The sequence below is a fragment of the Hippoglossus hippoglossus genome, chromosome 22 (assembly GCF_009819705.1).
Source record: "Hippoglossus hippoglossus isolate fHipHip1 chromosome 22, fHipHip1.pri, whole genome shotgun sequence".
NCBI classification, from domain to species: Eukaryota; Metazoa; Chordata; class Actinopteri; order Pleuronectiformes; family Pleuronectidae; genus Hippoglossus; species Hippoglossus hippoglossus.
In genome coordinates, this window is record NC_047172.1 from 1,540,541 (window position 1) to 1,563,952 (window position 23,412).

At 43.0% G+C, this 23,412-nt stretch overlaps 1 protein-coding gene across 1 annotated transcript in view; it reads left to right on the forward strand.

The window, feature by feature from the left end:
• ppp2r5eb (protein phosphatase 2, regulatory subunit B', epsilon) overlaps nucleotides 1-23,412 on the forward strand; it is a 36,819-nt gene that overhangs the window by 1,388 nt on the left and 12,019 nt on the right. Inside the window, exon 2 of the mRNA XM_034577482.1 lies at nucleotides 6,977-7,140. Coding sequence (XP_034433373.1) covers nucleotides 6,977-7,140 — 164 coding nt within the window. The remainder of the gene's footprint in view (nucleotides 1-6,976; nucleotides 7,141-23,412) is intronic.

Sequence of the window (23,412 nt, forward strand, 5' to 3'; positions counted from 1 at the left end):
TGTCCCAGCACCATCACCAGAATGACTCCTGTAGTGAGGAGGAGGAGGAGGAGAGGCAGGGACATGGTGGATACAGGAAGGCGAAGTTAGGAGTTGATGGTGAAACTTGTGTTATTTACAGCAGCATGCCAGAGACCAGGTGTGGCGTTGTGGATTGCATGTGATGGTATTTGCGGAGGTGCACTCCTTGGCTGGGCACTGGCTCGTCTTCAAGGTGTCTGAATGTCACGGCAGGTTCGAGGGCAGGTCCCCCCTCGGAGCCCCGGCTGGGGGATCCGAACATCCGAAGTCTCCTGTGTCTGTGGAGGCGCAGGGGGAGTGACCGCCGCCTCCTTATCAGCTCCGTGTGGCTTCCAGTGCGTCTGTGGCGAAACGTTGCTGAGATCATTTGTTCTCGTCTGTGAACGACATAATCATACCATGAATGAATCACACCAATTAGATGTGCTGTCACATTGCAGCATCCAGTCAACAGTGAACTGGGATTCACACTGATCTTATTAACGGCCTGACCAATTATCCAGTAATCACTAACTCTAGGAAATTGATCAGTGAAAAGCTTGTCCTCTTCTTTCATGTGTAAATATGTTCTTGCTGCGGTGGGCATGGAAATCACTTTGTTCTGGTTCCTGTAGTCAGTCAATGTTTTGCAGCTCCAAACCACAGGATGTTAACAGGGCTGGTGAATATTAATCTTTTGTGTGTGTACTCTCTCTATATATATATATATGTATATAGTACCGTCAGGGGCCACACCTGCAGGCACACATTCAGTGTGAAACCGCTGCTCTGCTACCACCTCTACCTTTGACAAAGTTAATAACGTTTGGTGACATTGTTTGTATAAATGTAATTACATGATTATTACTAAGGTTATGGTTATATGTAATGCTGTGCTGCATTACATTCAATGGACACGTTTCTAAGTTTGCCCTCCATATCTTAAATTCATCAAGGAAGTAGAATATTAGGAACACACCTGAATTTTCATGCTCGTAAAGTTGAATTAACACCTCGATGACTTCGACTCAGAACAGTTGTATTAATATTTAAACTGAATTAAAATAGCTGCTGAGTGTAGAGCTGGAACAATAAGGTAATTCACATTAGTCTGTCATTCAATCTGCAACAAGTTCAATAATTATTTTACTCTTTATTTATTTGTCTTCAGTGATTATGATGACTAACGTATTTAAGTTAGTCAGATTTGACACAGTTGGTTTAAAGACGTGTCTGAGGACAATGAATATCTGCCAACATTTTATACATCAATGTCGTCCATGGTAATATAACAAAAGTCCAATACATATTGATATAATGCTGCGAACACAGTGAGGAGGTCGAACACATAATCGTTCGACCTCAGATTTTCAAAGTGTTTTGCTGTTTATGAAGTGTTTGTTATTCTCTGCCCATAGAGTTCAAAACCACCGGAGCAAAAATCATTCTTTAAAATTAACAGAAATAATAATGTGTCATTTATCTTTTTAATTATCAATATTGACTGATATGAACATTTGTATTTTGATATTTTTGGCCGTATTGCCCAGTCCTAAAGTTTAGGGATAATATTCTCCATGTTTCTAGTTCCCCAAATGTCTTGCATCAGCTGTAGATGTAATATTCATCACTTTATAAGACTAAAGATCAGCAGAGATCTTGTGCTGTATCTTAAATGTTTTTTTTTTCCGGGTTTTAAAAGCTGTTTAATTCATATTTAAATCGTTTAATAGGATTCATACCTAAAGTTGAGTTAAAAGTTAGATTTTTGCCGAGCTCAGGGCTTTGGATTTTTAACTTTGGACAACAGACGGGATCCTGGAGCTTCCTTCCCTCCAGCCTCCTTTTCATCCCCCGTCGCCGAGCTCATGTTTGTGTGTGCGTTTGGTTCCCTCTCTTCCTCGGCTCCTTTCGCTCTGCCGGGCTGTTGCCTGTGTTGACTTCCTGTTGAACGGCAGCTCCCTCTCTCGTTCCTTTTTCCTCCCTCCCTCCTCTTCCTCCCTTTTCTGTGGCTCTCCCCATTGCTCGCTGTGCCCCCTCCTCTCTCCTTCCTCCTTGTTCTTTAATCCCACCCTCCCCGAGCCAGTGTGGATGTCATCTGGTCTCTTATGTAAGAGGCATGGGCGGGGAATGGCTTTGGTGCTTGAGCGCAATACACCTGACCAGCCGCCGTAGTTTTGCTGTCCCTCGCGAGTTGTGGTGCCACCGGAGTGTTTTCGTCATTAGGCGGCTCGTCAGGGAGAGAGATAGAAACTGAGGCACTGATGGTTGTACATGGGGATTCCAGTGCCCCTTTGCAGAGGTAAGTGAAGTCTGTAGTTGATCCGTTTCCCCCCCGGTGCAGAAAGAGCAGCTTTGAGTTGATGTGTTGTTGCCACTGGTGATGTAGCAGGTCCATTGCTAATTGCTGCTTGCTGAGATGTACAACTTCTCTGATGCTTCCAAAAACGCAGCACAGTCGGGCTGGTTGTTGCTGAATGAAGCAGATCTGCTGTGTTTATTCGTCCTGGCAGAGACTGAAAGTTGCATTAGGATGTAGCGTGTCTGTGAGGACTGTATTTAAAACTCTGCGTCCCTGGTTAAAGGTCAAATCGATTTTTATTTGTAAATTTACAAACTGAAAAGGCTACGAAGCTGCACAGCGCTGACACAAGAGCTGCGACTTACAGTTATTGTCCTTATCGAATCATCTTCTGATCACTTTATCAATCTATAAAATGTCAAAAGAGAGAGTTGATTTTCCTGAGAGAGAGAGGTGACGTGAAGAACTTTGTTATTTACTGTCACTTGAAAAAAGAGTTTCATCAGATGAAACTGCAAATATTCAGCACTTCAAAGAGAATATTTATAAAAAATAGTTTTTGTTATCAATGGACTAGTTGATTAATCAAATACTTTTTGGGGATCTTATGGATTTATGAAGACTTTAAAGTGCATATATAGCTAATAGTTTAAGTCAGGTAAAAGAAACCCTCATTTGCATGTGTATGAAATTGATTTGTTGAAGTATTTGATGTCACCCGTTGCTCCTAATTAACGTCATGACTCCTGTAATTGTGGCTTTAGTTGTGGACCGTTAACAGAAATAAAACCTTGTGTGTTCATCAGAGCCGCTCGACTTTAAGCCGTTAGCCGTTAGGTTTTCGGAGGTCATGCTCTGCTTTGTGTTTGTTATCTGAGGCTCAGCACAAAGCAGGTGTTGAGGTGTCAATTTGCAGTTTTCTGTTGTTGTTGTACACTGAGGCTCGTGATAAGATAAGACCCGGTTTGTGTGAGTTTGAGTGAATTGTGCCAAAGTTTGAAAGACACAAAACTTCCAACGACGACACAAAATTAAAAAAAAAAGATTGTTCTCTTAAGCTGCTTTCAGACACGCACTGAACTCCACAGGTTCTCCGTATTTTCTCTGGAGGAGGTGAGACGCTCCGGAGTCTCTCCAGACTTTCTCCGCCTGGACTAAAGTCTGTAGAAATTCAGGATAACACGTAGAAGACACTGACGAAGAAACTCTGGAGAATTGGCTACGGAGTCTGAAAGGGACTGTTTCCATGCTGCTTCTTATTCAGCCACGGTTTTATTTTTACCACTAAACGGCAACACAGCAGGACTCTCAGATTAATGGCGAGTTACCTGCCAAACCGGCTGCTGGAGAATTTAAACATAGCAGCCACCGATCAGACAGATCGGCGCTGAGCTGGGGGTGTTTCTCCACCCTGGTGGTGACGAGACTGATGCCAAGCAGAAGGCATTTTTAAAGCAGATGGATCATTAACAGCCGTCTCGCTATGAGAGACATGACAATGAGCAGTGGTGACAGATGACTCTCCTCATGTAATTGATATTGTCACATGTGAATCCACATCTGTAGGACGTAGTGTTAGTGCATTGAGAACTGTCCACTGAGATCTTTTCTATCACATGTGTGAGATGGCAGGTAAAAAATACATTTTCCACCATTTTTATTTTATTTTATTGGAAGGTTCTCATTGATCAACAGACAAAATAATGAAATGAGCAAGGAAATAAATGTCATATTAATCGATTTAAACCCCGGATGAATTCACATGATATTAGCATAAGTACATTTCTGTCGTTTCTGACAGGGTGTGATAGAAAATGAAGGTTTCCTGCAGCGCTGATAAATACAGGGCACTTCTGTTAACAGAGGAATATATTATAAAATTTAGTGTAAGTATTATTTGTCAGTTTGAAACTGACTCGCACTCATTGTTCCAATGTCAATATATTAATAATGAAAATTGAATTCATGACGCACATATCGAGGTATGCTTTACAGAGTGAGGAAAACATTTATCAAATTTCGTAGTCTGGAAGTTTGTCGGAGGATGTTATGATTTTCAGGTCCTGATAAATTTAGGAATTGACAAGAAATTTGTGTGTTTCTTAAATATCTATAAGCTTGACTCCATTTGTCTCATTCATAGACGAGATAATGTGCAAATGACCCTGAGAACTGACACGTTGAAACCAAATTCACATTTTATTTTTTTACTAGGAGGAAATTGTTTAGGAACGCTGCTTGTTAATTAATCCCAGTTGTCAGTCTGGATTGTGATCTTCCTCCACTTACAAGTCGTGTTGCATCGACCCCCCCCCCCCCTGCTGGTCTCTAACCACACATGGACTCGCTGCTTCTCTGGAATCATGAATCACTGGTAAAACTGCCGTGTGTGATGATGGATGATCAGCTGTGCAGCCTCACTAGCTTCTAAATGGCTTTCACTGTCAGACAGTACTGTCCATATCCTCAGGCAGCGGGACGTTGTGTGTGTGTGGACTGAAGACTGAGTGTGTCTTGTTGTGTGTCCACTCGGTCATACACAAAGCCTGGTGGACGTGCTGTGTGACTTTGACAGAGCATTAGAGCAGAGCACGGCCGGCAGCGTCTCATTCACATTTCTATTATGTAATGATTGCTGCTGCAGCTCTAATTCATCTCTTCACGTCCACCGTTGTTAGTGAGGACTGGATTTGTCATCAGTGTCCAGTTTTTTGCTGCTTATGTCATGAGGAAGTCTAGACGTGTAGTTTGCAATGTTAATTGATTTTTAGATTATTTAGCTGTAAATCAAGCAATAAATTGAGATTAATTCCATTACTAGGAGCTTATGATGGATTTTGAAGGTTTATGATAACATCAGCGTCGTATTGTCACAACAGACATTTGTTAGAGGCTGATGCATTTCCACTATCAGGGAGGAAAGAATTTCGGATACAGATATATCAGCTAATATATATATATTTAAGAAATTGGCAATTTCTAAGAGGCTGTTGACAAAGAAATATATTTGAGTCTTGATATCTTACAGTTTAACCATAAACTTTATTGTAAATAATGAGAAAAGACAAGGCAACCAAATGTACACAATGGACTGAACTTCACCTTATTTACATTAGAGTCTGATAAAAGCAGTCTGAGGTTATGAAACATCTCCTTCACCATGTGGTTCTTTGTGTCCTCGAAGAAATCTTCACCTTTTATCTTTCAAGACACCTCGTGGGTGTGGTGCACGGCGGTAGTTGAGCGGCAGAAAAAAAGTGTGATTGGTGGCTGCGGCTTATTGTTGTTGTTACCAGTTTGTTGATCTTTTTTTTTTAAAACACGTAATCTACAGCAAACACTCTGCGGACGTTTCCTCAGCTTCCTCCCACTGTGGCGACGGCTTGCTGCTGCCGAGCCAGCTCCATTGTTGTGGGTGGGTGTGTGTGTGTGTGTGTGTGTGTGTGTGTGTGTGTGTGTGTGTGTGTGTGTGTGTGTGTGTGTGTGTGTGTGTGTGTGTGTGTGTGTGTGTGTGTGTGTGTGTGTGTGTGTGTGTGTGTGTGTGTGTGTGTGTGTGTGTGTGTGTGTGTGTGTGTGTGTGTGTGTGTGTGTGTGTGTGTGAGAACGAGCCGGTTCATTGGCAGGTATGACGCCGGTGTGTTTGTGCACAGTAACCAGGTCTGAGCCGAGGCCTGTCTGTCTGCTCTGGCTGCACAGGGTTTGTTGTGAGATTAATAAAAGGCTGCAGGAAGCTAGAGCAAGTCATCGGGCATGTTGTTTGCTGTCTTTCTTTTCATTGGATATATTTCTTTTACTTTTCTTTTCATGAGGTAACTACCCAGAATAAACTTGTGGGCTGTGAGCTGCATGTTAATGGCTAAAGAATGTGTCTGCGGTGATGAGGAAACATTTGGTTTCTTGTGCTTCAATTTCAACTCGAATCAAATGCAGCCAAGAAAAGTAAAATGTTTGGGTTCAGCTTTGATGAAGGAAAATGTAACTTTAGGTTTTTAGAAATTATTATACATCAGTCTTCTTGTAAAATAAGAATGAAGGGATGAGGTTGTGTTTTTATTGTGAAATGTTGTCTTTTAAAGACTTACAACTTCTTTTATGACAAATTAAACCAGTTACACAAACTTCTGGGAGTTTCAAAGTTTTTCTATTTTATTAATGATGATTTACTGATAAATTTCTATGAAGCTACAGAGAATGAAAATTGTGATGAAATTATTAATAGTACACAATGAAAAATAGTGTAAAAATGAACCAGTAAAGTGTAAAATAATATCATAATAACTTTAATTACTGAAACTATAACTCCTGGAAGTGAGAGGGTGGGGACTGGTTATAACACCACCGCCATGATATTATGAAATAAAAGCTTCATTATACAGCTTTACCATAAACCTTTAAACAAACGACTATAATTATGAACTGAATTTAGAAAATAAATTATAAACATGAAAGCACATCTTTTCTGCCTTGTATATTCTTTAAAATACAACTTTTCATATTGTTTCATATCAGCAAACATTAAACGCAGGTCCATTTGATATTGGTATTGAATATTCTCTCCATCTCTAATTAAACATATCATAAATTATGTACTTGCTTTTGAAAATCCACATCAGCTGAAGACTAGTGAGAGCTCATGTCTAATGTGATTGTCCCTCCTCTGTGTCTTTCTCCCAGCAGGGCTATGTCCTCGGCAGCCACCACATCTCCATCTGTGGACAAAGTGGACGGATTTTCACGGAAGTCTGTCAGGAAGGCCAAGCAGAAGCGGTCGCAGAGTTCGTCCCAGTTCCGCTCTCAGGGCAAACCCATAGAGCTCACGCCCTTGCCTCTGCTCAAGGGTAAGAGGAAGCAAGTGTGTGAATGTTGAGGTTGATCATGTGGGAGACTGAAGGGTGACAACCGAAAGAATAACACGAAGCTACTGCAGAAATCCACTTGTAGCTTTGTCTCAGCGAAAGTAGTCAAATTGATTTAACCTGTGACTTCTCTGTTTGGATTGTTGAAGTCAGCTTGTGCTGTGTAATCTATCCCAACCGTCCCTGTAGAAGTAATAGGATTCATGATGCCTCCATCGTCTGGCTTCAGTGAAAAACTAAAGTTTCTATAAAGTGAGCCATGTGAGGGATCCCTCTCTCGGGACGGAGAGAAGTGCACAACCATGGTTTTGACCACGATGTCCCCTTTTTTAAAGCTGTGGACCTTCTGTTGTGCGTTAGAGAGTTTACACGTCTCTCAAATATATAATGTGATGTAATTTGGGTTTAAATAATTCTTAGCTGCACAACATGGTTTTGTAAACATGGTTTTAGAAGAAGGTCTGAGACCAGCCACTGAGATTCTCTCCATCTGCTTTCATCCTCATGAATCTGCCATTATGACATTTTGACTGGAACTGCTAAACTTTGAGTCACTTATTTTCAGTCCAGAGTCTGGTCGGACTTGTTCGTGTGTGTGTGTGTGTGTGTGTGTGTGTGTGTGTGTGTGTGTGTGTGTGTGTGTGTGTGTGTGTGTGTGTGTGTGTGTGTGTGTGTGTGTGTGTGTGTGTGTGTGTGTGTGTGTGTGTGTGTGTGTGTGTGTGTGTGTGTGTGTGTGTACATGCTACGTGCCGAGACAGGAAGATCACCACAATTACGGACGTCGGAGCAAACGTGTCATATCGGAGTCTTTGATCTGCAGATTCCAGTTCAGGGACAATTTTAATAACACAATGTATTAAGTTACCAATTCATCATTCATTCATATTTCTCATAAGAAAGCTGATGACAGCATGCTCTCTGTTCTCGAGGACTTCTCGCCACCACCTCACCTACGCCTGCAGATTGAACCCATGAATGGGACAGCGCACGTCCCTGTGCGCCGGTTGCTGTAACTGTCAGAATTTATATTCACAGGGAGGGAGTTAAAAATTCAAAAAAAAGCAAATTAAGTAAACACCCCTGAGTGCAGGATGAGTCCTCAAACCGTTTAACAGGAAGAGAAAGGACAGATTTAGATGTAAAAATAGATAAAAGATAAATGAACAGGGACACAGGATTAAAACGGGGAATGTGTATTTTTCTTTTCACCGGGTTTTTTAAGAAATACCAGTGTGCTATGGAGCCGAGGGGGTGTATTCACATATCACGCTTCATATCATTTGGCATGTCCTGATTCAGATCAAAGAGAATGGGGCAGCGTGTGGTATGGGTTTGACGTGGTTAAGTGCTGATGACAGGAATGCTGCCAGACAGAAACCAGACATAGCCTCCACCTGTCGTCTGAGGGAAAACCACTTCCTGGTTCCCTCCCAGTTGGAGGAGAGTGTCCACCATGGAAAACCACTTCCTGGTTCCCTCTCAGGTGGTGGACTTGAGTTTCTTTCTCTTAAGTGACAATTAAAGTGTGTGTGTGTGTGTGTGTGTGTGTGTGTGTGTGTGTGTGTGTGTGTGTGTGTGTGTGTGTGTGTGTGTGTGTGTGTGTGTGTGTGTGTGTGTGTGTGTGTGTGTGTGTGTGTGTGTGTGTGTGTGTGTGTGTGTGTGTGTGTGTGTGTGTGTGTGTGTGTCAACAGACAGAATGTACTCTCAGTTCTCGGCGTAGGTTATTTTTGTGGTTGCACTGTATTTCTCTGTGGCCGAGCCGGCACACGTTCTGTCTTTGGCAGCACCGCGCCGCTTCACTTTCACACGTTCACTTCACATTCACACGGCTCCACACATTTTACACCTCCCCAGTACAGTCGCAGTCTGGTGCTCCAGCAGGTCCACTGGAAGTCTGCTTTTAGCCCCGAGCAGGCGCGTCGGGGGGGCAGTTTGCTTAGAACAGCGCCGGGCCGTCCGGAATTAGAAACCCAGTCGATAACGGACTTCACTGCGTGGTGTTATACACTCTCTGCTGCCCCTGTACTGTATTGTGTTCCTGCTGAGACATGCTGAACATTATGAAACATAACATAGAGCTGATAACCGCTTCATAAAGTCAGGGGCTCAGTTCACCGCTGGTGTTCTGGATGTGAGGTGCTTCTGCTGGAGACAGGAGTCGATGTATGTGAAGGTTGTTTTTCCAGTATTTTGAACAATGTGCTCATATTTAAACAGGAAGTAGATTTGTCTACTCTGCAGTTGGTTGCTTAGTTACAGAAAATACTACGAACGTTGGTGAAAAATACGAGCAGGGATGAGGTGGAACTGTAAGAATTTATCATGTGTTTCTATCACAGCTGTTCGTGGAGTTGTGCCTGTTAAGAAAATATCAGGACGCTGTGTTTCCAAACTTGTCCGTCTTAGAAACCTTCAGAGCCGTGTGTGATGATGCGTCCGGCTGGTATCTTGTTCACGCAGGAAGCTGCTGAGTGTCTGCTGCAGAGCCTCTTGGTGAGGGTATGACTAATGTGCCAGGACTGCGTTACGAAGCCGTGCATCTTGCAGCCCGACAATAACATCTTGGTAAAACAAATGATGGGATTCATTCAAAGTGCTTTTACTGTGAAGTGGGTACAGGTAGTGGTGTAGATATACATGTTTGTGTCATATTCGACAGATACGACGTTAAAACTGTGGTGAATGATCAGTTTTCTGTGAACCACATCCGGCATTTGGAGAAAGTACGCTCGCCCCCGGCTCTGTAGGAGAGCGGCTCTCCTCACATGCTCGGGACATGCCTGAGATGCGTGGATCGTGCACTGATGTCGATCACATGATCTGAAGCTGGTGCAGTCTGTAGCTTGGTACCTGGACTATGATATAATAAGTCACAGAGGATGTTTTCTGGGGATGATCAGGTGTCAGCGCTGCCCTGATGCTATCTGATATTCAAAACTACTGTTGTTTCAGTTTTGATACCAGAACAGTATTTACATTTTCCCCTGAGAAACATGAACAGGTATTTCTAGCATTTCAACAACGACCTGAGGGCAACAACCAAACCTTCCACTCCCATATATGACCACGCAAACCAAGTGGAAGAAACAGGATTAAGTTGGCCTCTTCCTCTCGCCTGTTGTGAACCTCAAGCTGCAGATAAACACTAGACTCTCTGTGAGGAACGGCAAAACCCCCACGTTAAACCACTAACCAGTAAGATTGAATTAATAAATGAAATCAGCCGCTGTCGACCGACAGAGCCGACCTCATACGACCATAACGCATGCACGGCCTTCAGGTATGCCACACAATGACTGCCTTTTGTCGTGTCTTTTACTCACGGGCTCGTCCACCTCTAATCTCTCAGCATTATATAACAGCCAGGGAGACGTGCTATACTTTATCAACTGACTGGCGGTGTCTGAGACAGCCCCAGGGCTCAACTCATGTGGGAGTGTTTTACACTAGTATTCAGAGAACGAGGTCAGAGTTGTATCTTTTTTAAAGATTTTTATTGTTTTCACGATTTTGTTTCACTTCTTCTGCAGATCATTCTATTTTTATTTGCTGCTTCAAGGCTGCATGTACCATTTGTAAAGTGCACATGCATTGTTGTTTCACAGTCTTTAGATTCTCCCTCGACGTGTCTCCAGATTGTTTGAAGTTCCTGTTGTCCTGCTGTGTAAATGTTGCTGCTGGATTTAAAGACAGAACCATACAACACATTTCTTTTTATTTCTAGGACACGTTCAAAAGCTCAACGTCCGCTGTTTTTGAAAAAGGATTTCCGGTTCTCTTGCTTTCTCTCATTTCTTAATACATGCAGAGGATCTTATCATTTATTAGAACGTGGCATTCAGGATATGAGTCCTCGTTTTCAGTTTATATCGTCAGTCCACAACTCTGCAAAAACAAACCCTGTTCACCTGTATGTGCTTCATTTCATCTTTCTTGTTGTGGTGCATATCTTTTTAATATTTCCCTTTTTTCCCCTCCGCCAAGGAAGTTGTGTTTTCAACAAACTGTCCGTTTGTTGGTTTGTTTGTAAAACTACTGAACGAACTTCCACGAATCTTTGTGGAATGACGTTGTTTGAGTCAGTGAAGAACTCATTACAGTTTTGGTGCCTATCCAGAAAATTTTCCATCACTTTCTTTAACATTGTGAGTCAGAGAATAATTCTTAATCTTGATGGAAAAAAAAATTAGGCACATTCATGGAACTGATTTCTGTGAGTGCGTGAAATTTGTTGCAGTTTGATTGAATTGAGGGGCCTTGGCGGAGGTACGCACTCTGCTGAGTGCCATTCTCGTTACTCCTTTAATGGAGGAATCTGCTTTGCTGTGTTTTTCTTCCTCTTAAATTCCATTATCTCTCTCAGTTTACTTCCCGCCTTGAGTTACTCAGCAGCAGCAGAGGTGGGCGTATATCTGGACATCTGTATCCTCTGCGCTGTCAGTTCAGCAGACTACAAAAGCACATCATGATGATGCACAAATCTTCATCCTCCTCCTGGGTCCGTCACCGTCACAGGTCAGACTTAAACCAGAGATGACAAGCAGGGTCTTGGGAAGGCATGCTGGATTACATAAATCCCACCGTTGGCAGGGCAGCTCATTCCTAGACGTTTAGAGGAAGACGAGGAGGGCGCAGTTTCCTCAGGGGGATCCCCGGGACAGAGAGGATGATGCACGGTCAGGAATTTTGTCTTCTGAACAAGTCGGGGTCAATTCAGACCCAACGCCACATCCCCCGGTTCAAACAGATAGTTTTTTTTTTTTTATTTCTACAAAACAACCTCCCACGTGTGCCTGGTCGGCCTCCAAACTGTTTATTAGTTTATTAGTTTATTAGTTTTAACCATCACCTGACGTAGTAACGGTGTAACTGAAATACTAAATCCATTTCTCTGTATGTATGTTGGTACATTTTCAGTAAATCAGTCAAGATTAAGAAGTTTGAGTTCAGTAATGAAATCTAAAAAAAAAAAGTGATCAGACGATACTGTTCTGTGCTACTGGCAGACTTCCCTTGAGCAAGGCTCCTAATCTTTCAGGAACAGGACTGAGATTGTACTACACAACTCCCCGGTGGGACTACACACAACTGTGTGGAGCAAAAACAAACATGGACACTCCTGAATCAATAAAGGATAAATCGTCTCGTTGTCTGAGCAGTTCATGATGTCTGTGCTGCCGTTACTCGTGCGTGGAGAAAAGTTTTCTGCGGAGTAGTAAACATTCACAAGACAAGGGCATGGGCGATTGCCAGCGAGCTCCCTGGTTACCACCGGAGTCAGCATAGCAACGACAACATCAGAGTGTCCGGGTGAATCCAGCCTCCATGTAGCGGTGTGAATAGATATCGCTGCGATATTGTAACCATACAGTAGGAATTATATAATCTAATTTACATACCCGTGGCAGTTGGCGACATAGCTGAGGCTTCATTAAGTGTCTCCACAGAGATGGTCGCTTAAGGAGGTGGGAGAGAGAGAGAGGGGGGGGGGAACGAAGCTGGCGGGAAAGCTGGAGGAAGGATTAGGAATCTCTTAAATGTTCTGTAGCAGAGGAAGGAAGAGGAGGAAGAGGAGGGGAAGGAGACAGTTCCTGTCAGGCAACGCCTAAACACAAACTCAGCTCCTGGTCTGTTGGGGAATCTGACCATCCCATTCTTCCTTTATTCCTCTTTTCTGGTGTAAAATACAAGCAAAACCTGCTAAAACTTTAAAACAACCCTCCATGTTTGTTTCTTCACCTCTATTTAGTTTTCATGAAGCACAATTTTTTTTTGTAATTATGGTAGAAACATTAAATTAAGACTTGTAGGCTCCTTCCAAAATATGACATCATACCTTTGATAAATATTTGTGGTTATCTTTCTAATCTACAGCCATTTTTTTCTGAATCCATCTCTTGCAACTCCCCTAACTTATTGAATACGCAAAAATGTATTTCTGTAATATCCCTTTATTATATTAAGCGTTGAACATGAATTAATATAATAAAGTGTATCCCAGTCAAAGCAAACCAAACTATTAGCTTTCTCCCCCCCCCCAAACAAAAGACATCAACAAAAAAACATTTAAGTGAGAAGTTGTGTTCGTTCAGAGAAAATCCAGCCGGAACGTTTGCATTTCCTGTGTTACCTCGTCCCCAGGAAACTGAAAACACCTCAGTTAATATGAAGTCCACCATTGTCCGTGTGAGGAGAACGATTAGAGAGTAAAAACTCAGGTTCCTGTCTTCGTGTTTGTCCCAGCTCTCCTGGAGGAGCTCACTTCCCCCCCCCCCCCCCCCCCAGACTGATGTTAGCTGTTGTGACGTCCCTGAATCGACCTCCGTCCCGTCAGAGATGCTGTGGCACAAGTTGGCAAAACACGACGAAGCCCGTTGGAGAATAGAACCGCTTCAGACGGCAAACCCAGACCCATGTGGGCACAGCCTCCAGTGGCTGAATGCTTTGTCTGCATCTTCAACCTGAATGAGGCTCCTCTAACGTCTCAGGCTCACGTCCACCTCGTGTAGGAGGGCCGATCTGCCTCTGACCTCTCTGAGCAGCAGGCTTTAAAAAAGACAGGAGCAAAAAAATAGAAAGAAAGAGAGCGAGATGTACAATGCTGTGCAGCCCGCCCCTGGCCTCCCTCTGCGGCTTCCTCTGGCCTCTGTTCGACCAATGAAGCCCACCGACACGCCGCCTTGCCCCCCTCCTCCTCCACGTCCTCCCCTCAGGAGCAACCTGATACAGGAGGTGTCTCTTTACATTTTTCCAGCCCCACTCGCTACAAACAAGCCACACGAAGAGCGTGGCTCCGCAAAACTTCTGTTGTCCACATGTTTGGCTCAAATCGACCTATACGGCGACGTCCATGACTGTCGCTTGCTACCGTCGGTGCCTAAGAGGGAGCGGCGACTCGATTGAGTGAGTGACAGTTGTTTTTGTGCGGGTGTAGTGGGGGGGGAGCACATAGTTGCTAGCACAGGAGCATGGAGTGTTAAAGTTAGCCCCTGCTGTCAAGGGCTGTCGCTACTAGCAGCCGGCCCAGCCTGTCATGTGTGTGTGCGAGGCAGATGGAAAGGTAGACTTAAAATGGACTGGGACGGTAACAGAAGACGAGTGTTTTCACTGGCTGGGCGGTGAATGGAAAGTGCACTGGCAGAATGAGCACATTTTATCCTTTCGGTTCCTCATGGGAGAGAAGTGTTTGTAGTAGAGCAAATATTGTCATTTGAGACGGTGGATTCAGTCTCTGGCTGAAGATCAAACCTGTTGTGAGTTGAAACTGGCGCCAAATGTCAAAGAACCCAGAGTTCGCCAAGAAATTCCCCTTTTTGCTCTTGAAAGATTCCTGAAGTGAAGTTTGGCCCCGCTGAGCTTCCGTCTCCTCGGCTGTAACACCTCGCCCAACATGAAGTGTTTTACTAATTAGGGCTGCGACAGTTAATTAACTGGACCAAATATCAGAAAGTCCCCCAAAAAATCTTTGCCACAGTTTCTCGCTGCACAAGTGTTTTTAAGCAAAGCTTGTTTTTTTCAGTTTAACATTAATTTGATAAAAATATAAAACAGAATAGCAGCAAATCCTGTTGCTGATCAGCTAGTGAATTAATGAACTAAGTGCAAGTCTTTTACTAACAACATACTGTGTAAAGACAAGCGACTGTACAAGAGCTGCAGTATGAAATATCTTTAGATTACAAATCAATAACCATGTGACCAGCAAGCGATTACAACAAATCAACCCTCAGAAGAATTATGATCGTCATAATTATTTTATTTAGATTTATGTTGGGCTTGAAGTCTTGGACAGACGAAGCAGGGGATATTAAGACAGTTTGATAAGAACTTCTGATGGACGTAGTTTATTATGTTTAAAATAAATTTTGGGCTAATAAATACATTACAAATAAACAGATGTTTTGATCACTGAGAATAAGTCTTAGTTCGACACCTTCGTGGTTTTTCATTCAAGTTAATCATACTTGGGGGGAAATGTTCTGCCCCAAAGAAGCGTTGAAGTTTCTCTCCAGCTCCAGCAGATAAAATCTAAACGAAACCATAATCCGGCTCCTGGTGGTGAAGATTAGCATGTGCTGACTGACGAGTCAACCGGGTCCACATGTTGACCAGTGTCTGACGCGGCTGCTGTGTTGTGAAGACTCGGCAGCAGAAGGTGGTGAGTGAGCTGAAGTGAAGGACGGTCCGTTGTGTTGAGTTTGATTCCGAGCTGCTCACAGCTGGAGGAATTCCTGCTATGTGACTCCTGTGAGCGTGGTGGCGAGCTCACCTGGACCCGTGAAGGCCGTCTTTGTCTTTTTGTGCTGATGCTCTCAAAACGACGTCTTTACTGACACATCAGCTGTCACGGGGGTTCGAACCTGTGACCTGTCAGTTAATGTGTCCAGCTACACTCACAACACTGCTCTGCCACTATAAAGGTTTACGATGATCTTTTTTCCAGTAATATGATATCTGTCTGTTATCAAGTCATAAAAAGTAACCATCACGTTTACTGGGAACTCGAGGGGACGTTTTAAAATGTCTTGTTTCCTCAGACATACAGTTCAAACCCAAAGATTTTCTCTTCCAACAATACATGACCAACAAAACCAGAACATGTTCTCATTTGAAAACTAGAACCGGATTCTTTGTTTGAAAAACCACCTGAATCACAAGTTGTTTGTTGATTTGTCTTTAAGTTGATTAATCAAATCATCCTTTCAACAATTCAGTAATTTGAGTGCATCATGTGACACTGATATCATTTGATGCTTTACAGTAATGTGTAGAAAACGGATGTCTCTTCATGGAAGAAATGATCCACCAACACAACAAGCATTATTAACAACTCGAGTAGAAATAGAAACCTTGACACAAGAAAACTGGAGGTTGTTTTTATGTAATGTTTATTCGTTGAACTGTGAGGGAATGTAACCTCTAACCCCAGTGAGTGTTCACACCAGACTCCAGCAACACAACGGCAGAAGAAGACAAACTACAGGCTGCTGCTGCTGTTTGTGTCTGAGCTCGATGCTCTGTGGATACGATTCACTGTCATCAGAAGTCTTAGTTCTTCAAAAGTAAATATTAAAAACAGCTTGTGTCCGTCACTGAGCTCGTATCATAGTTTTCTCTCCGTGAGGAATCGTTCTAGTACCTGCGACACCTTGTTCCTCCCTCCGTGGCTCTGCCATCTGCCGTGGTGTTGGCTGCAGTAGCTGGTGCAAAGTTTACCCTGGACGACGACGTGTGTTAATGATTGACAGCAGCCTGGCGCCTTGCAGACACGCTTATATGAGACCTGAGAACACGGAGATAGGGGCACAGGGAGTTTGTATCTGGGCCCTATATATATACACGTTGGAGTTATTCCATTACGCAAATCCTGAAGTGGTGCCTACACAGGGCCTGTACATATCTGTACTGTAGACGTAGGTCTGCACTCGGCAGACTGGGCCTTTTAGTTCTGTCACTTCTCTGGACTGGATATTTAACTGTCACGCTTTGTTTTCACAATATCCCAATCTGACGTCAGTGCAATAACAACTCTGGTATCTGAAGTCTAAATCTACCACAGTACAGTCAAACAAGGATGTAACAAGAAACGGAACATAAAATACAAACACAATAAAGATGAGTCCATCAACGAGGGGCCAACAATTTTAATCCTTAAAGTCAGACCGTGTGTCTTTTGAAAGAGGAAACCAGATCAGATATTTGACCGGTCTGTAGGGATCAGGAGCTAACTGAGGCTGATGTTGTCAGACGTAATCCAGGTAATGATATCAAACCAACAGTTTGTAGCTGCAAAGACATTTACTTTACGAAAGTCACTTTATAGACTCAACTTATGGGTATTTGTGAGAGTGGTCGATACCAAAGAGCTCCTGCGCTACATGCAGCAGGTATCTGTGATCCCTTCACTGTGTCTGCTCCTCAAAGTGACATAACAACACGGCAGCATATCGAATATGTAAGAGGTGACACATGTTCAGTGCTAAGTCGATTGTTTCCCTTGTTTTTCCCCAACGTTTTGGAGAAGTTGCCACAGTTGTTGTGTGGATGTCGTCTCTGACTGACTCCATGATGCTGGGATCAGGGCTCTGTGGGGGCCACACCATCTGTTGCAGGTCTCCTTGTTCTTCATGGCTCTGTGTAGCCGTGTGTTTGGGATCGTTGTCATGTTGCAGAGTGAATTTAGAACTGATGACGCTTTAAATCTCCAGATGTCAGATTCTCAGTGAGTGAATGAGGCACAAACATTGCTCAGCAGAAACGGCAAGAACACAGAGTTGTGTCTCCACTAACATTTAGGGAAAATAAAAATATAAAACCTTAAACTGAACCTGTAGCTTTCCACTTGTAGCAGGAGGCACGTGGACCTTTGCATTGTGTTGTGTGTTTAGCACAGTACATGCATGTGAATGTCAACATCCCAGCATCGTGGCTGTTGAGCAGCTGGTCATGTGCCAGCTTCCTGTGGATATTTGCATCGACCGCTGGTTAAGGCCATGTTGCTGGGTCATGTCCGTGTTCCCGCTCTGAGGACCAAACAGAACACATGTTGTGACAGTCAGCGTTTATCATCTCTTGTCGCTGTAATCCTTTATGTAATGTTTAACCTCAATCGCTTATAGGCCCAGTGGAGACAGCAGTGACGGCTGGGAGAGGAAACGCAGTATAAATACATCTTTAGTTTATTGTAGAGGAGGTTTGGCTCTTAACTTGGAGCCAGAACCTTAAGATGCAACTCCACCACAAAGTCGGTTGTTTTCCACAACAAGAGCTAATTCAGTCAATTTAATGTGTGTTTTAATGGCAGTTAAATAGCTGAATCATTAACAGGAGACTTCATTTGATATGTGTGTGTTTGATTAACTTGAACTGTGGCTCACTGGCACAAATTATATTCTGTTAATGATTAAACTAAAAACCGCCGCCCTGCGATTGTTAAGCGTCCGTCGCCCAGTCAAGTTGCAGTTTACATCCATGTCTGTCCCGACTCGTAAAACATAAATTGTAATGTCTGTAGCGACGACTAAATGTGCAGTGACATTGATGAGAATTTGATTAGAAACATGATTATTCCTGAGATATCGAGTCCGCTAGCTTATCCACTCCCGGTGAACGTTTCGGCTTAAAACAGGTTGTAAATGACCTCGTTTCGAGTCGTATATGAACGCTGGGGCCTGCGGACACTTGGCTGTTTACCCCCGAGACTCCAGAAGTGTTCTGTGGACTCAAACACTTCACCCACCCGTCCATCCACATAGTGCTGAGTGGAAAAAGAGTGAATTTACATCTTTCGGTGAACTATCCCTTTAACAACCTCTGTTGATACCTTTATATGACGGGTGTTTGCGATGGTGGTGAACATGGAGTTTGTGTACATACATAATATGGACTCAGCCAGCACATAACATCCTACACACTGACCTTTAGGCCGGGGTTCAGTCCCCTGCTGAGTCCATCTGTTGGAGCAGCTCTCTCTCTCCTGCCGTAACTCAAGCCTGCTCGCCCAGACACACACACACACACACACACACACACACACACACACACACACACACACACACACACACACACACACACACACACACACACACACACACACACACACACACACACACACACACACACACACACACACACACACACACACTGCTTTTAGAGACAAGGGGCTTTCCCGTTTACACTGAGTGTGTGTGGACTGTTCTGAAGGAGTTCGTCTCCTGGTCATCTTACACCTCCCTTTGCTTCTCTTCCTAGACTTGTGTTTCCACTAAAGTCTGTGCAGCGCCGCCTGCGTAACAGAACAAGCTTTGAATAGTGGAGCACAGCAGCGAAGTGTTTTCCATAATGCACATAAATAACTTTCTTTTTTTAGAAGCTACAACATTGTAGAAGTTAGAGCCCGACTGACGAAGCTGATGCGAGGGAGAAATCTGAAGAGATTTTGAAGTATTACAGTTTAACCATAAACTTTATTATAAATAACTATGAAGAAAAAGAAAACCAAATATTGAACTTGAATAAATATGAAAAAACAAGTTTTTGTGAACAAGTTTTATCAGGAATGTCCGGCGGGAATTTGATTACACAGACATTCACAAGGATGAGTTGATTAGAGTTTTAGGGTCAAAGGTCAACGTCCCTGTGAACTCAAGTCATCTGTTTATTAGAACAGAATTTAATTAAAATGTTTAATAAGATGAAATGGTGACTTTTTGTATCCTAAAGGTCAAAGGTCAACTTCAGTGTTGAGGCACGAACTGCAGGATTTAAAATACTTAGTTTGTAATTTGAATCTCAGTAATTTTCTTCTTTCCTCTTTATGTCTGTTCTTATTGTTCCTCAAGTGTTTCTTTTTCTTTGCTGCACTGTGTTGTTTCCAGTTGCGTGATCTGTGTTTGACCCGGCCTAAGCAGTGCCCTTCTATGTGTGTGGGGGGGGGGGGGGGCACTTTAAGTTCATGCAGGGGTCATTTAATACTACACTGAAGCTGTTAGCCAGTAGTGATGCTTATGGCATTTTTTATATCTGGGTTTTCTTAAACTCCAGGTTTGTTCAATTTAGTCCAAAAGTATTTATTTGTGTTAAACTTTCCCTTTTGAATTTCACGATTGCAGTAATGTGTAGTATCGGGAGCAGGTCTGTACCATCGCACATATAAAAATGTGTCATGATTGACTGACTACACTCCATATTTAATACTCGATGATAGATTTAAGATGACAAACATGCACACCAACAGATTTGTATTTGCTACTTTCCTAAAATTGGATGTATACACACGTGAGCTGCTCGACTCTGACCTGTGTTCAGCAGATAAATGCTGTCATGTAATTAGCCGAAACTTAAAGGAGCTCCTGTGGCGAGCCGTGCAACTGCTCTGTCTCCCGTGCTGCGAGTCGTTAAGCTTTTTTTTCCACCATTAATTAAGGAGCCGCGACTTCTCTCTTCCTCTGCCAAGGGAGCGCTAATGAGAGTGTCTTCCATGGCTGAGGAACAGAACAGGAATGGAGAGAGAGAGAGAAACCAGGCTTGGACCGCTGCAGCCGGAGCATCAGTGTTTCCACAGGCCGGCAGCGCACTCGTAAAGTATCTCAGAATAGTCGCGTTGATGTGAGACCGGTTTGCTTCATGAGAAATAGTGATAGCTTTTATAGTTTGGTGATCTGGCATCAACAGTCATCTTCAAAAAAACCTGCACTACTCCATGTTTTTATATAGTAGTGGACGTGTTCTGTCAGCTGAGGTACATGTGCAGCAATTTATCGGCTCCGATAGTTTCTCCAATTATGAAAATTCGTCCTTTTGCCCAGAGATATTTTGTAATTTAATACAGGGCTGCAACTAACAATTGTTTTCTTAACAATTAATGTCAAGTATCTTTTCTATTAATCATCTTAATCTAGAAAATAATGAAAATTGCTTATTGTCACCTCGGTGTGCAAATCTCATACTGTCTCATCAACATTCTTCACAGTGACTCATTGTCACTGGTCAATAAGAGAAGGATGACAAAGCTCTGATTGGCTGTTTCCTCTCCAATAAATAACATGAGGGCCTCCACTGGTCTAAAACGAGGCTTGTAATTCCCACAAATAACCTCAACCCAACATAGTCAAGTCAACCTTTGCTGCCATGTTGGACGACCACGTTTCTGTCTGCAGCTCAGAGGCCGGACAGAAAATGTGAAGCGACAAAAAGCAAGCGGAGACCATCCTGTAATGGAGGAGACCACCGACTCTGTTCTTGTCCAGCTGACACAGATGCTGATGAAGCCCACGTCTCACTGAGTGATGTCCGCTTGCTGTTGCCGCTGCGATGGAGCCATAATAATCCTCTAAATGACGGTTGGCTTACGCACCGAGGCCGACGGAGCGGATCAGTGACTCTCGTACAGTGGTCACAGTGGCCGCGGGATTAAAAGAGAAACATCACATTTGTGTGAGCTAAATGGATTTGGGGATAAAGATGGATGGTAAGAGTAAATGCCCTCAGTGATACGGGTAGTTTCAGTCATGGAGAGCTGGGGGATCAGGTCACATTGGTCCGGTCAGTGTGTTCAGTTGAATTTATGATAAACTAGTGCAGTGCCTGTGTGGTGGCAGCTTTCTTTCTCAAACTGCATGAACGTGCTGTTATCAGAATCCCAGAGTCCCAGCCGCCGCCGCTGCTGCTTCAGAGCACTGGTCACCTGTCTGTTCAAAGTTTATTAATATTGTATCATGTGACCAACTTCGACACGGCACTTCCTCTGGCCCCGCACATACCAAGTGTGATTTTTGAAATCATTTTCCTGTCCTGTCATTTCTGTGATTTAGAAGAAGCTTGTTTTCTGTCAACACTCCTCTGTTTTCATGACACCCTCCTGGTGGAAGCCTCAGGTGTGTTTATGTGGTTTGACACTGGGAAGCAGCGAGTCGAGGACGTGGCCTGTTGCTGTCAAACGTGGAGAGAAACCAACACAAAGTCCTTGAATATTTACCCAGTTAATGTGCACTGGTTTCCTTTAGTCACGTCTGTAGAGGAAACATTAGCTGAGATGTTGTGAAACCTGATCAGACTGAGGTTCTTAGAAAACGCCCGTTTAACAGAAGCACATGCAGCATCAGCAGATTAAAGAAAAGTGATGTGATCTTGTGTAATTTCTTTTGTCATCCTGAACGTATTTTACTGAATAATAATAATAATAATACAATTTATGTTTTTCGTCTTCTATTTTGGTAAAGTGTTCCTGGAAATTTCATCTTTGGAATTCTGGACTGCTCATTGGACATTTGAATGTCTGATTTTTTATTTGATCAATATGTGTTAGTTGCAGCTTTAGTAAATATATAATTCTAATGCCTGGTTTTGCTGTAATTACTTTGAGTCTCGCACAGTTCTGCATTTTTCCTCTTCAGTCAAACCCACGTGTTTTTTTTGTTCTCATATTTACACCTTAACTTGTTGTTGACATAAGGAGGCTGATGAGAGAGTGTGTGTGACATTGGATGTCCGTGGATATTACAGTTGTTTCATACCAAGCTGTTCCACATGGGATGTTTAGAGGTGCACAAGTTAAACTGTCATCCACACCGAACATGACATCACCATCTGAGGGAGAGCTTTATATGTATTGTGTATAAATATGACTTTTTATGATTAATGATTGAATATCTAAACAAAACATGTAGTTACAGCCTTGTTAATTCTTCTGTTAACTTCTCCATTATAAACCATTAGCCACTGATTCCCTCCCTTCATGTACCAGTGAACAAAAATAATCTTGTGCAGGATCCTGTGCTGGTGTTTGATTTGTGAACTCAAAAGCTTGACAGGCGGCTCTCTGTGCTGATGTATGAATCTGTGTGTGTTTCTGTGTGTGCGTTTCTTTTTCTGTGTGTGTTTCTGTTCCAAGATTCTCTCTGATGTGTATGAAGGGTCGATTTTGGGATATTCTAGGCCACACATACGCGTTCATTCTTAAATACCGTCCCTCACACACACCTCTCTGTGCACAGCAGCAGTACGGTCTCTTTGTTCCTCACTCGTACTCAGTCGCCCGCTGCAAGCCGGTTAGCCGTGCTCTCTCTGTGTCTCTGTGGGGGGATTACTGTGTCCTGTGTGATTATCTGTCTATTAATAGCTTCCTTTAAGACCGTGCACGTGATCCTATCGCAGCGGAGCCGCAGGGTCCCGAGGCCCCGGGCTCCTGCAGGCGCTAATTACTGTGATGAACTACAATGTACTGTAACACCACTTTATCTAGAGGAAGATGAACAAGAACACACACTCAAACACACTTTATACAACTATAACAAGTGTGCATTTTTTATTCCAGTTGTATATCTTGGCTCATGTCTGCTGCTCTGTGAAAACGTCACTCTACAGATTTGCTTACTTTTACCTAAGCGTGAATAGAGTTTTATAATGTAGCACGACTTACATCTTTACATTACTTTTTCTAACTTTTATTTTACTCTGTAGTTTTGCACACAAGCCTAAAGAATATGTCCCCTTGCATTTGTTTGAACATGACACACAACCCTTGAAGCTGAAGGTGCACACACACCTTTTAATTTCTACATTTCACAATACGTCTGCAACGGCAACGCAGGCTGTGCACATTATTTTTAATTCATATCAGTTTTATAGGCTTGTCTGTGTCATAACGTTTAAAGCTGACATATCTGCACTTTGCTACTTGGAACTGTTCACCAGCTGGTTGGTATCTAGGACTGTGTAATATATGAATATTACCTGACAACAGAAAGTTTATTC